Raw genomic sequence first — 15,812 nt, forward strand, 5'->3', positions numbered from 1 at the left:
GTGTGCGTGTGTGTGTGTGTGTGTGTGTGTGTGTGTGTGTGTGTGAGAGAGAGAGAGAGAGAGAGAGAGAGGTATACTGGTAAGACGAGGTATCTTTGAGTGGCGTATGTTAACTCTAAGACACAGAAAAGTGCTATAAATATAGTTCTCCATTATATATTCCTGCTCCGCCCTTCACCCACCACCTCCCGGCCACAGCTGAGCAGCCGCCAGAGCACCGGGGAAGTGGACGTGTGGTTCGTGCTGCTGGAGAAGCCAGACGTCACGGGACCTATCATCACCCCACGACCGCAGCTCCTCATGGCGGATGCGTACAAGCTTCTCCATGACATCACGCAGAACCACAACGTCTCCGTCAAGCTGGATCTCTCGTCGAAGAAAAAGCTGGTAAGTGGACGGCCATGTTACTGAGCCGGTAGTATGTATTTTTTATTTATTTATTTTTTTTGTGAAAGAGGGCCACTGGTCAATGGCAAAAAAAAAAAAAAAGAATAAAAAGGCCCACTTAATGCCAGTTCCCATAGAAATGTTAGATAGAAAAAAAAAAAAAAAGAACAGAGGATCAGTCTTGAAACCTCCTTGAAAGAGTTCATGTCATAGGAAACTTACTTTGAAAATGCCTATCTTCATGTGAGATTTAAATAAAAATTACTCGTTAATTGATCCCATAGCAACCTGTTCACGTTTCCACTCACGCGTTGTAATTAATGCCATAAAACCTCTTCACCACCATCACCACCACCACTGCTGCAGTTCGTGACCATCAAGAGCGGCTCCCTCACCACCACCACGGAGGCGCTGCACCCACACATGAGGCACAGGTCCATTCGCTACCTGAAGGCAGGGTACACGGCAGGCAGCATGGCGGGCCTTGGTTTCTCCATGGCCATCTTGGGTACGTGTGTGGGGATCTTTGTGGGTTTCCTGTTGTGGAGGCGCCAGACCACCAAGCCCTGCCATCTGGTGGACTGACGCCGGAGCTATATTGACCTGGCAGGCCCCAGCATCCTCACATGAAACACGGCGGGTGTGTGGCTCCAGCGTCAATAGGCATCGACAATACTCAGTTACAATGCAAGGGATTTCTGTCCACAATGATCAGCACAAACAATGCAGCTCACTTCTAGAAACATGGAATGGTGGTATAAATTCAACTGGGTCAAAAAAATGCTCACTCATTGTATTGTGATAAAAGTATCCATGGCATGTATAACCAAACTTGGCGAGCAGCGATGTGTGTTGTGGCTGGCGTGTGATCTGAGCCACACCTTGGGCGCATCAAACACACACCTAATTAGTTAATCTAATATGTACCAGAAACCGTCACGTTCGTTGGGTCAGCGAGGTAATCATACACACACACGCCCTCAGACTTGTCTACTTCCACTAAAACTGTGGACAGGAACTCTAATCACAAGTTTACGTACGTTGCACAAAGTGTATAAACTTAATGTTTACATATGGGTGAACTAGCGTGGCTCTCCTGACTAGGTGTGAAATACTGGCACGAAAGTGTGAGTATTTCATCCATGAGAATTTTTTCTAATAATGTCACAATCATTAATCGTTTTCCGTCATCGTATAATGTTTTTTTTTATTATTTCTTGAAATTTGTCCGCCCTAAGGTTGCCTGTGAAATTATATTGAGTGGAATATCTGCTCAGAACTCAACTACAATACAAACTGAAACTGTATTCATCCATTGAGGAGAATCATCAGTTTAAACCTTCACGCATTAATCTTTATTGAGTGTGACCGCCATGCATCTCCACATGTTCACTATGCATTCAACACTGAAAAGTATACCTTGTTCATCTGATATTCAGAACTACACATACGTATACATTTAAACACCTATATTCTTCTTTCGTGAGAAGACTCAAACAATATTTCAATCATTGTTAGTTTCCACCTGTCATGCAATAATTACGATCACAGGTACAAACAGCGCAGTATTAGCCAGGTGATGTGATGGATCAGCTTTACTAGTATTCATAAGGCTCACTCATGTGCGTACTAACAAAGCTGTAATGTAATGCGCAATGCGTCTAATCTGCATTACATTATTATTTCCTTCTATTCAGTATCATTAGACCATTAATCTACATATTTATCTATCAGTCTGCATCTATATACTATCTACCTATCTATCTATCTAGCCATATATCTATCTATATTCTATATATATCTAGGTACGTATGTGTTTATCTATCTCTATATAACTCATCAATGCTGGGAACTTGAACAGCGTGACAAGAACAATAAAAAAAGTCTTCAGGTCCTTCCTCACAGGTGTTTGTACATTTCTTGCGAAGGTCAGTACTCTGAATTTGAGCAGATTTTTCAGCTTTACTTCTCTAAGATATTAATCTCTCTCTCTCTCTCTCTCTCTCTCTCTCTCTCTCATACTAGGTAGTTTCGTCTTAACATATTTTTACATTATATCCAAATAGTAGTTCTGCCTTTTTTTTAACTGTTCACTATCTTCACATCCTGTATATATTTAATATATTTTTTTTCAATTTATTCCATACTCTTGCTTTTATAGTATACGGAGATGGAATTCTTATTTCACTTTAGTACATTCTCGTTCCCGCAGTCGCTCTATTAGCCTCTTGACCTCACACTATCCACCCCCAGAATGGTAGGCCTTAGTAATGCTCACCCGTAGCAGCATGAGAGGTTCTTGGTAGACATACCAGAGAACAACAGCGACTGTAAAATAGTCCCTCAGTAGTTTTAGATAATAAACTCTTACTCTTCAACTTACTTCTCCTCCTGCTCCTCCTTGACGCTACCATTCCCTCCTAGGCTTTGTAGAGTATAGGTATCAGGCAGATAATAACTTTGTTGTGTATAACCTCGAGTCTTGTGCTCAATAGTGTAGAAACGTTGATGAATTTGAATTAGGAATGCGGATTTCGGTGATAAATTTTCCAAATTTAATAAGTGCATACACATGAAAAGTCAATTGGGAGGACGATTAAGTAAGAAAATCGTATGAATTCATTGATATCTTGAGCAACTACTCAAACTGCATTCCGCATGTAGCTAAACAGTACTAAAGCCATGCATGTTGCAGGTCATATGAAGAATCAAATAACAGACTGATTACTGTACAAACCATTGTGAAGTTGTTAATGCCTAGATTAATTTTGATAACGGTTCAACGCATTATTATGAAATTAGTTAGAGAGGATGAAGTATGAAGTTCCTGGGAATGAAGTATGTACATGACCAGTGTAGTTGTTAAGCAGGGCAGGTCCGGAATGCTCCACTCACCATCGCAACTCTTGTCCCTAACCTCGGATCTGCCTTGCCTTTAAACTGTTAAAATACTCAACACTTTGGCAAACTGTTGTGCCATCGTCTATACCAGCTCGTAGTTCCGGCTGTGCTCACCCTCCTTGCGAGGGCTGGAGGTGCAGACGCCTCAGCCTGAAGTGGGGCGAAGCGTGGCCTGGTAAGTGTGCCCACCTGCGAGCGCACGTCGTCCAATAGTCGTCCACTAGTCGTAAGGAACTTCAGCGTGATACCATAACTTTGTGGCTGAGGCTGGTGCTTCTTGGCACAGGTGGACGTAGCTAACAATCTTTGACCTAGTAACTACAGGTATGTACTCTGTACTGAGGACTTGTGAAGGTAGATATACCTTTAAAGTATTGTTACTTCTAGTTGCATGGAGTTTCCATGCTTCTATCCCTCTAGGGGGAACACTCGTGCCAAAAATGTACCAAGCATCGCCGTGTACATAAATGCCTCAAACTGATGCAGAGAGTCTTGTAGGTTACCTTGTCCTGCGTCAAGCGTGCACAGTACAGACCAACAACAGTAACCTTTCAGTACTGTGCAATGTTGTTTGATTAAGCGAATATACTGTGCGTCGCCACAAAGTGAATGATGTCCTGTATATTACTTTAGATGTAATGGGTTACAAATGTATATTTTGTTGACTATACCACGAGCATATTGTATTTGCAATTTTTTTTTCGTTTATCATTCGATTTTCTAAGGCTGTAAAATTTGTTACCACAAAACATTACCTACCCATTGTTGCAGGTGTTACTATGCAGGCGTGTCGATGTGGAGTGTATTGTGAAGTGTGCATTGCTTGTCGTGCACTGACAGCGGTGTTAGTAAACACCATGTCACGGATAAGTTGTACCACCGGCAAGGTGAACAGGGTCTGGTATACTAGTAGGTCTGGCCTGAAGAATAGGCTGTCATCAAATAAAGGTGAAATACGTACTTAGGATTAGAATGCAACTTTAACTCAGAAAAGCTGTCATCAAATGCAATGCATGTGTCAACGGCTGATAGGTTTGACGCAATTCCCGCCGCTGCTGTGTTTTGTTCGTAACACAATAGTCACTTATCTGTGCTAGACGAACCAAAGATGAATTATATTAGTGTGAGATATTAAGTTATCCCGAGACAAAACTGTCCATGTATAAATATTAACCGCTTACATGTACGTACTTTATAAATTGTTATGTAATAATTTTCAAAACAATGCATGTAATTTAATCTGTAGTTTCTGTATCACACTGGCATGGAGGCAATATAATTATAAATAATAAACACATGGAATTAAGTATTTTACAAAACCACTTTATTCATCACAACAGGGAAAGAAGCTCATTGGCTACTGGCAACACAACACAGCCACCAGCACGCACTTCAACAATAGCGTATCAGGTCAACAGAATCCCTCGCGAGCCTCAAGGTGTTACTCTCTCAGCTTACACCATTGCAATCTACTTCTGATACACCGTTTCCATTAAAAAGTACCCTAAAAAAAAAAAAAACTGCCAATAGCACAAGAGCTACGTAACTTAAATAAGACAAGGGATGACTGCTGCCCGGCTAGGGCTGCCTAGCGAGAGGCTGACTCGAAGGGAAGTGGGGGCGGTGTATTCAGATTGGCAGTACATGTACGTAACTCCGCTAAACTTAACTGGAACATAACAACCTCCATGAATTCCTGTAAGTCATGATGAGGTGGTGAGGTGCGGGACACCGTCAGCCTCCTACCAGCAGAGCTTAGTCACAAAGACGGCAGCTGTGGTCCCATACTCATCCCAAAGGCGGTCCACGTCCAGGTCCAGAATTCTACGCTTTGGTTCGATTGACAATTATCTGAAAGAAAAAAAAAAAATCAGGTGAAGAAACTACCAAAAGCACACCTCACGTCTCGGTTGTTAAACTAGACATTGTAATTAAAGAATTAAAAAAAAAAAAAATCCATATCACACGAATGCCACTCACTACTTGCCATTCAGTTACCGATTTAAGCTCCATAAATTTTTGTGTTAAGGAAAAAAAAAAAAAAAAAAAAGCCTGTCTGAACAATTCCGAGTTACGATAAACTGGATCAGACCAGATACAAGCTAGTTAAAACAATGCATGTCACTAGTATGGTAAGCTCCCTCTTCGTGCACTACTATCATTATCAGTAAACCAATTCATGACTTGGGCGAGTCATTAATAGGGACGGTTAACGAACGCCCGTGTTATTTACTCAGTTCTATACAGGATTAAGGATTAATCCAATACTGTATTTCACAGAACGCCTGCATGGACCCGAGTTGTGCTAAGTCAACATTAACTACGAGTTTTCAACAGCAATGTGCACACGATGGCATAAACACGAGTCCCGCCGCTGACAGTTGGTGTCGGCTGAGTGGCTGGCGGGGGGATTGGAAAGAAATCTTGAGGCGCAGCAAACCATGATATTCTGCTCCTTTTCAGAACTGTATGGAATCTGGCCTATGGATGGGTACTATATGGGGTCTACGGTCTGGTTCTGTGATTCTGTGGGCAAGGCGATAGGGTGAAAAGGGAACAAGAAGTCATCTAGCGACACGAGGCGAACCATAGGAAACAAATTATTCTACTATACAGTATAGGTACTGGGTGTAAGAGTGTACAGGTACTGGGTATGGGGCTGGGTATAAGAGTGTACAGGTACTGGATATGGGGCTGGGTGTAAGTGTGTACAGGTACTGGATATGGGGCTGAGTGTAAGTGTGTACAGGTACTGGATATGGGGCTGGGTTTAAGAGTGTACGCTGTATGGGTACTGGGTATGGGACTAGTCCTGCTTTGTGATTCTGTCAACAGTGTACTCATTACTGTGGACTAAAAAAACTGGTCAAGCGGACGTCCCTCACGCCACACACCGGCGTCTTTCCTGCCGGGGCGCCCCGCCTCAGCTGCCTGGTAACAGCTGATGCGTGGCCATCGGGCCGGGCCGCGGAGGGGTGGAGCCAAGACGCTGCTTTATCACGGACTACTTTTAAGTTCACATAAAATTTAGAGCATTGTGCTGAATTTTTCCCATTAATTAGGATTCCGTAGTTATATACGGCAACGTTAAGACCGATTTTACTGAAATGTCTTACGTCCTGGTCTAAAAATACATTAACATATTCCTCACCACCATTTTTTTTTCTAATATTCTCGTCTTGCTAGAATAAATTGAGAACATTAGGTAAATCAAGAACATTTTGTCTAGTACTAGATGGCCTCCATGCTGGTTCCCGAGGCTATCACATATGTGTGTGTGTGTGTGTGTGTGTGTGTGTGTGTGTGTGTGTGTGTGTGTGTAGAGAGAGAGAGAGAGAGAGAGAGAGAGAGAGAGAGAGAGAGAGAGAGAGAGAGAGAGAGAGAGAGACTGTACATCAAGTGTCTAGCAAGCATGCCGTCCTTCGAACCTCAGCATGTTACCTGTCAGAAAAATAGTAGACCAGTATAAAGCTTTCTATATCCAAGGTTTTGCGCAGTAAAATCACACCACCTAATGACGTTACGAATGATAGGAGACTTTAAAGAAAGAGAAAAACCTATTGTACAGTGCAGCTTTAAGACATCCGTGCTCGTATTGGCCCTTCAGGAAGCTGCGAGGAATAATGGGGAGACGAACAGCCGTTGGCAACACACACACACACACACACACACAGAGAGGAGACTTAACACCTTGACCTAAGTAGGCCTTTGTTAGGTCTTGTGGCTATGCGTAGACCAAGACGAGTGATCATACCATTCCATTAAGGCCATTTAGCTCAACAGCCATGCATTTGATTATGCAAGTAGGGAAATAATTGAAGCTGTTTGTGGTTGCGCCACCCGGCCGAGCTGGCAACTTCCTTCTGGCCCTGACTTGGCTGGAGTCACCCTGAGCTCGGCGAGACGCACCTACCTATAACAATGTGCCACTTCTCTATCCTTTGCGTTGTCATCATTTATAAGGGCCTTACCCGATTATTGCGGTTCATTATTTGCTTTATTAACTTGATATCTTAGATGTACCAACACGCACTTGAATATGTAGTCTATATACTATTACGTAGCTACATACATACAGTGTATACAGATCGAGTTAGCTAGCGTATACTTAAACACCTCCAAGAAATGTCGGCATAATTGTCACTAAATAGAACAGTCTCCACTTGGCTGTCTCGTCTCGCACCGGAAGAGCTCAAAATGCTGCGCCAGCTAACCAAGTAACAGGCTTTCTGCCAACTACGTATTGCTTTGCGCAAAGCCGCCTCTTAACAACAGAAAACTTTATGCCTATTATTTGATACACAATAATACATTATGAAATAAGACATCCGCCTCAACACACCAGTATATCGATCACAAGACAACAATGCTTAGATAACAAGGGGAGAGGGAAATATCGGACGTGTGACGTACGAGATTACCTAGACTGATGTTCCTGCTTAAAGATTTCAGTGCCATTACTTGACATTCCGTGGAGCTCTGTTGGGGAGCCAACGCGTTCATAATAACCTAGGTTTTGTGTTCATGCTGAATGCAGTAATTACAATAGTCATTGTTCATACTTACCACCATATTACGGATAGAGCCACACTTAGTGTTTTATGCTCGTGTTCTCAGCTATCCTGTTGTTGGTGATGTTATTCTTCATGTTATTGACAATCTTCCTGGTGTGTCCGTCCGTTTCATGGTGCTTGTTCTGCTCCGCCTCCATCTTCGTCCTGTTCTTCCCACTACCCCGCGAATGCACCAGCTTCTCGTCGAAGTTGTAGTGGTCGTACTTATCGAAGTAAGCGTCCGACATGATGGAGATGTGACACACAAATATAGAACTACGTACAATGAGAGCAGGCGTAATACCTGTTTACCTTCGCTTCCAGAGGAGTGATGGCGCACGGGACATGCGCACGTGTCTTTTAAGGGCTGCCTGAGCCACACAACCTTCTTCTCATTGGTCGATATGTTGTTTAAACACTCCCAGACGCCACGCAATCCCTCTTCTGATTCGCTGCCTGACGGTTCTTTGGTAACAGGGTTATGGTTGGTGTGTATCACTGCATGACGTCAGTATCAAAAACAAACAGTGGTGGCCGTGGCCCCGTAGTGTTGTTCCCCCGCCTCCCATACTCACCTGACAAGACACTGTACGTACAGCAAAGGAACTATTCCATGTAGTATACCGAAGGTAAACTCGTATATCTTTCCTTGAACTGATATATGCGAGGTTACTCATCATGTAGGCATTTTCGTAAAAGAAATTGCACATGCTCATAAGTAACAGTAAAAAAAAAAAAAAAAAAAAGAGAAAAAAAAAAAGAAAAAAAAACTTATTATGAATTTTTGTATCTTTCAGCTACCAATCAGTTTCTCTCTTCAGATGACATTCGGGTTGAGCAGGGCACAAGTGGTGGCTCGAGGTAAGGCTGCGGCCCTGTCTGACACGTGTGGTAGTTGGCACGTGCCTTGAAAGCCTGCACTCTAAACACTTCCTCTCAATTTTAAACATTTCCCATCACCACACTACATGATTGTGCTATTTGAAGTATTTCAGTTCATAACTTCGCGTAGGTACATAAGTAAATTAAGGATAAAGAAAAGTAAAAAAAAATAATAATAATAATAAATAAATAAATAAATAAATAAATAAATAAAAACACAACACGAACAAACATGGGACAGTTTCACATCACAGGCCACTGAGGGTTGTGTGGCACTATTTATGGCAATATTTCCTTTGGTTTCCTTACCAAATATACCATCTGTTTACTACACATTGTAGTATGGATATATTTTTTTCTCTGTTCATTTCTGGTAAGTGTTTCCATGGAGTGAGGGATTTATTTTAAAACTTATCGCAGCTGTCGCCCCACTGATAAGAGAGAGAGAGAGAGAGAGAGAGAGAGAGAGAGAGAGAGAGAGAGAGAGAGAGAGAGAGAGAGAGAAGTCCTATAATAACTGGTTCAGGCAGCTACAACCTTCAGCCATGAGTCACACACACACACACACACACACACACGTAAAGTACCGCATACATCCAATCAACCAACACTTCTACCTCTATATTTGAGCTTTTGAAAAATCTCGTGGATAAACACGTGAATATTTTAGCCCGAGAAGATCTACGCCGTAACAAACTTCAGGTTTCAGTCGCAAGTGAGTGGTGATGCGATTGTTACAGAATGGCTGGCAACTAATAGAATGGTTAATCAAGACCATTCAAATAGCCTCAGTTATTATGGTAGTGACTCGTTAATGAAGAGGGAGGATAAGTTGCTAAGAGGCTGTTATGTTTTTATCTCTGTTCCACCTGTTGTTTTTGTTGTTGTTGTTGTTGTTGTTGTGTTGCGTGTTCTTTGTTTTATTTCTATCAATACCACTCATTATCTTTTCTGCCACACCTTTTCTTTTAATTTCATATCTCACTTTTTTTTATGATTTTACCATTTCCTTAATTCCATTTGGGTTAAGAACTAGACAGGAAATTACAAGATTGAGGAATTAGACACTTGATTAGATGTATCATGTGTGTTTGTCTAAGTGATGTCCTAAGATCACTTGGGCAGAAACCTACACACATAGATGTTAAAATTAAATGAGTAAGCGCTTTGTTCTCTAATGAAAATAAAAATTCTAAAGGTCACAGAGAACATGTGTTATTTTTCTTTGATTTGATCTAAATACTCTTGAAACCCCCAAAATTATAATAGAACCTTTTAAAAGTAGTCGAGATATGACAAAATATTTGAAAATGCAGTCCTGCAATGTAAGTGACGGAATATAGACAGTTACGTTGTACTTAGGACGTATAGGTCAACAACGACATTAGTCAAGAGTGCAAGTGTATGAGTGATGAGTGATTAACATTCGAGTGGCTGATACTAAGGGAGTAACGGTGCGGTGAGGGAATGTTGCTACCAGTGTCGATGCATGTTACTGTTGTTGTTATGGCGGCGTGGTGCAGCGGCGGTGGTGATAGCATGGTGGTGACAGCTATTATGACTATAGTTTGTTGTTGCTCAGGTTTCGTATTAGGGGTGGTGACTGATGAAAGGTGACACGAAGAAAAAATAACCATCATTAACACTTATTATTATTTATTTATTTATTTGTTTTTTTTTTTGTTTATACTGTTGCTGGTAGTGATGGTGGTATTGAAAGTCGGCATTATCACTTTTTTATGTTGTATTACTACACATAAATCCACATGTTAGAAGGGAATTGCTGTCATCGTAACTATAGTAGTATAAGGAGTAGTTTATATTTTAATTTGTTTATTTATTTATTATTTTTATTCTCCATAGTAGTAGTCATGGTGAGATGGGACCGTAACATCAAGAAAGTTAAAAAAAAAAAAAAAAAACAATAAGCCTACACGTGGAAATCCCTGTATTATTTTTAGGTGGATGTTGAGGTTTTCATAACGGTAGTAAATAGTGGTAACCGAGAGACGGGAACAGCTTAAAATTGAGGCATCATTTGTAATTTGAAGGCTGGCATTATAGTACATGACATACTACGTAGCGATACTGTAATCTCAGAAAAATTGTGATGGTGGTGGCTGCGCGATGATGGTGGCGGGACATGAGGAAGCTCAGGCGCTGTTGCCAAATGTTAGAGTTCTTTCCTCTCAAGATATCAACGGGAAAACTTGTCATCTTCGGGAGAAATTTACAAAATCCTCTAGTGTCAATACATCGATAAAAAAAAGATTACGTGAAATGTCGTAATAAGTAGAGCAGCATTGTTGCTCCACGTGTCCCAACTTCTTGTTTTGAGGGTGATTAGTGGACATGGTATGTAATCAGTTTATCTGAGTCTGAACTTGTCTCGTCGGCCCCGCTTCCCCCACGAGTTGCCGCCGCCTGCTGCTGACTGACTACACGGCACGTACTCAGCCATGCTCAATGATGTTTACTGCCAAAGTATGTGTGTGTGTGTGTGTGTGTGTGTGTGTGTGTGTGTAACTCGGAAGCTTCTTTATTTTATATATCCTGTAGCTGACCGATCTCTCTCTCTCTCTCTCTCTCTCTCTCTCTCTCTCTCTCTCATTATTTCACACCATGTAGCCTACGATGGATTACACCACGGTACTGCACAAGGTTAGCTAGACATAAGTTTCAGCGAGGGGGAAGGAAGAGAAGAGGGGGCGGATTCAAGATGTTTAAGCAGACTTCAATGAAACAAGGCCAGCTGTAAACACCTGATGCAACCCACCGCTGGACTTTGGATGGAGCGAGGGAGTATCGGTAGTGGGGGTGGGAATGGCACGTGTATTGCATTATATCTAGTGATGATATGAGGGTGTGGGTAAATAAACTGTTTTACCTCAGTACAGGTGATTTTGATAAAAGTGAAGTTGAATATGATAAATAGAAATTTGTGAAATGGTTATATAATGCGTACGTACTTATCTTTGTTATGATTTATTTGAATAGAAATATGACGAATTCTCTGTATGACCAAAAAAGTGCTACTACTACTGTTGGTGCTACTGCCACTGTTGGTGTTGTTACTACTACTACTACTACTACTGGTGGTGGTGGTGGTGGTGGTATTATTATTATTATTATTATTATTATTATTATTATTATTATTATTATTATCATCATCATCATCATCATCATCATCATCATCATCATCATTATCATCGTTATCATCATCATCATCATCATCATCATCATCACCATCATCAACGTTATCATCATCAGCAGCAGCAGCATGAATCTGATTTGGAGAAAAGTTGAACATCCTGACGTGGTTTGTGGATCGTGCACTCAGCTGAGACGCATTTCCGGTTGGTGTATGAAAGCGAAGGTGAAAGTCGAGAAATTGCTGTGCTGAACACCAACATTAATAATTACTAGCTGCTGACAACCATTGACAGTGTGCTCAAGCCAAATGAGAGAGAGAGAGAGAGAGAGAGAGAGAGAGAGAGAGAGAGAGAGAGAGAGAGAGAGAGAGAGAGAGAGAGAGAGAGAGAGAGAGAGAGAGGATTTTTATATAGAGGAGATTGGCGCAAGAAACTAAGAAAAACATAAATAAAATAAAAACAAAGGAAAAGCTCGCTCCGTTTCACACTCTTCCTCCCACCAATAAATAGATAAAATAGATAAATAAATAAATAAATAAATAAAAATTAAAGATCATCTCTTCGTCATTTGTAGGTAAACAGGGTGGCCCTAATTAAAGTAAGAACACAGTATTGTCTTTATATCTTAGTTTAATATTATTTCTACAGAAAGTTATACAACTTAGTCAATTATAAACGCTTCTTTATCAATTTCTTCACTCAAATTTTTGTTATATTCTCAACTTGTAAAAAAGTAAAATAGTAATAATAAATACATATACAGATAAATACATACTTATGGGTCATCCTGTATAATATGATTACGCCATCATCCTTGCCTAACTTTACAAAGTGAGTGTTGCAGTATCTTTGTTTAGAATGTGATGCAAATAACAAATTCTATAAAAAGGATGTTTAAGTACGTAAACAACTTTGTTGTGCGTTGTCACATGAAATATTGCCATGTGTGTGTGTGTGTGTGTTTTGTACGGTTGCTTTGGTATTTGCTGTGTACTGAACAAATTATATTCATCAGCGCCACTGTAAGCTCATATTGTTCTCCTTCCTGTATAATGTTATGAGCACTCGTTTGCAGAACATTTGTTTAAACTTGTCAGGAATGTTGAGAGAGAGAGAGAGAGAGAGAGAGAGAGAGAGAGAGAGAGAGAGAGAGAGAGAGAGAGAGAGAGAGAGAGAGAGAGAGAGAGAGTAAAGCAAACATCCTCCTATAAGATGCGAGGCCTACCTCTCCTCAGTGACCTTTGGAATGACAAAGAGGCATGACTGAGCCTGCAGAACCTGGAGTGACTCGTTTTGCAAGGGAAGAGAAGGAAAGGGACGTGTTCGACGCCAGCTATTATTTCATCCGAGAAGAGGAGGTGGAGGTGGAGGAGGAGGGAAGGAGGAGGAGGAGGAAGGTCAACAACAAACAACAACAACAACAATAACAAGAACAACAACAACAACTACTACTACTACTACTACTACTACTGCAAAGCCTGCGCATGTAAGCGGCGTAACACAGGAAACCGTAAGAGACGGGCACAGGTTTTAGCATCTAGACAAAAAAAAAGTAAAATAAATACATCAGAGGTCGTTGGGAAGGTTTTCGTCAGTCTCGTAATAAGATTTAACTTTATTTTCATGTTTGCTAAGGATACATGAGAGCTCTTATAATCCACACCAACCTAGCCTGACGTGTGCCACCAAGGGCTGATGTGCGTCGCGGCCTGATTCCACCTTGACACGAGTGAATCACACCTGCACACACACCTGCATACACACACACACACACACACACACACACACACACACACACACACACACACACACACACACACACACACACACGTGGACGAACGCATGCCCGTCACAAACAAAAAACAAGGGGAAAAAAATGCATCATTTAAATAATATAAATAACTCATGATAATATCTTTATCCTTCTACTACTACTACTACTACTACTACTACTACTACTACTACTACTACTACTACTACTGCCACTACTACTACTACCGTTATTACTACTACGCTGGTCTTGCCGCCGCCGCCGCCGCCGCTGCTGCTGCCGTCGTCGTCGTCGTCATTGTTGTTGTTGTTGTTGTTGTTGTTGTTGCTGTTGATGATGATGCTGTTGTTGTTGCTGTTGGTGGTGGTGGTGGTGGTGGTGCTACTACTACTACTACTACTACTACTACTACTATTATTACTACTACTACTGCTACTACTGTCTATAATAATAATAATTTCTCACCTTTTCTCACCAGACGCAAGGTAGGCAATGCCTGTCAGTGTCCGGCCTCTACGAATCTTCTCCAAAGGTCTCTATCCATGAAATCCTCATCTCTGGTTATTTCTTGTAGATTTCTACTACTGCTACTACTGTCTATAATAATAATAATAATAATAATAATAATAATAATAATAATAATAATAATAATAATATAATACCACTCATCATATATTTCTCTTCTTATCAGTCTCGCAGCCTACATGTATAAATGATAACGCACCAAACAGAAAAAATGTGTTAACTCACGTACTGCCCTGCACAGTCTCGTAGTGGCAGCTCGCCACTTTCCAGCAGACCAGCCAAGACTTGTGTATAGGTTAAGCGTCAAGGACGCCGACACTTTTTTTTTCCTTAAATGTTTTTGAGTGTTCCCCCGTTGACATAGGTGAATGTCCTCCAGTGACGTATTAAGTCTTTGTTACATGAATATTCATAACAAAAATATTGTATATAATCATCATTACTACTTGCTACTTGCCACTGCCTTTAAAGGGCTGGACACGTGTGGACCAAGGAACATACAGTAGAGGCTGTGACATCTTTGGTGTTGGAACTTGGTGATTTTTTTTTTTTTTCAACACAATGGACTTCCTCACGTCACACGCTACAAAGCATGGTGTAAACGCCTCTCTCTCTCTCTCTCTCTCTCTCTCTCCAACATGACAGACTGCCTCACCTCACACGCTACAAAGCATGGTGTAGACGGGCCTTATACGGACCATGACACCAATACTACACATACAATACACATGCAATACACAGTGAATAACGTATGAAAGAAACCGAGAACGTCAGGCTTTTAATTTCGTCTTGAATCATTTCGTTACTTTTCATGTCATCTTAAAGTTGTAAGGTTTACACATGTTTTTGATTTCTAAAAGGAGTTAAAAAGGAGCAGGGAACTGTGGTAAGCTAGAAACATTAAGCATATAAACGCTTGAGTCATGTAAGAACAAAGTTAGGAAGAAAATGCGTAAATTCTGGGAATTTCGTGATTTCTTTTCCAGGAGCTCTATAGAAGATGGAGGAACATTTTTTTTTTTATTAATCTATTATCATTTTTTCATCTATTATCAAAATTATGTAAGAAATTTTAATATGGTTACCATTCATTTTCCTTCCTAACCTTTTGGAACTAAAAAATGTGAGTTTAAAAAAAAAAGAAACCGCTACTACTACTACTACTACTACTACTACTACTACTACACACACACACACACACACACACATTATCTCGAACTAGCGCGTTCGTCCCCATGGTAGGGTAGTGGTATGGAATCAACGTGAGGAATGCAATATACAATAATAATCAAATTTCAGGGTCTTCCGTTAAATTTGTAGATGAAAAAAAAATAATAAAAAAAAGCACATACGAGTAACTATTAACAAAGTTTCTAGGTACATATCTAACAGAGACTGCATAGGGCATGTGCTTAATTTAATCAAAGCGTTTGGTATTAGGGTTATCACAGTTCATTAACCTCAGGGAATCCATACAGTCAGCTTGATAGTTCATTCGAGAGTCGGGCAGAATTTCTCTCTCTCAACCACTTTAAACAGGTTCTGGTAGAGGTTATTGGAGTTTTCGATGCCTGTTTTCATGATTTTAGTGGCAACTCAACATTCCTTATTATCAATGAGTAAATAAATATCATTGAAGAC

General features: G+C 40.7%; 1 protein-coding gene and 1 long non-coding RNA gene across 2 annotated transcripts in view; one reads left to right on the forward strand and one right to left on the reverse strand.

Moving 5' to 3' along the window:
• Positions 1–4,808, forward strand: part of LOC135109892 (uncharacterized) — a 14,076-nt gene extending 9,268 nt beyond the window's left edge. Inside the window, exons 12-13 of the mRNA XM_064021726.1 lie at positions 199–387; positions 754–4,808. Coding sequence (XP_063877796.1) covers positions 199–387; positions 754–972 — 408 coding nt within the window. The 3' untranslated portion in view covers positions 973–4,808. The remainder of the gene's footprint in view (positions 1–198; positions 388–753) is intronic.
• LOC135109895 (uncharacterized) lies at positions 4,591–9,580 on the reverse strand. The gene is made up of 2 exons (XR_010272945.1): positions 7,855–9,580; positions 4,591–5,139 (listed from the first exon to the last, which is right to left on the reverse strand). It is a non-coding gene; the product is annotated as an uncharacterized LOC135109895 (long non-coding RNA).
• Positions 9,581–15,812: the final 6,232 nt, after the last annotated feature.

This window comes from Scylla paramamosain, chromosome 2 (assembly GCF_035594125.1).
Source record: "Scylla paramamosain isolate STU-SP2022 chromosome 2, ASM3559412v1, whole genome shotgun sequence".
Classification (NCBI taxonomy): Eukaryota; Metazoa; Arthropoda; class Malacostraca; order Decapoda; family Portunidae; genus Scylla; species Scylla paramamosain.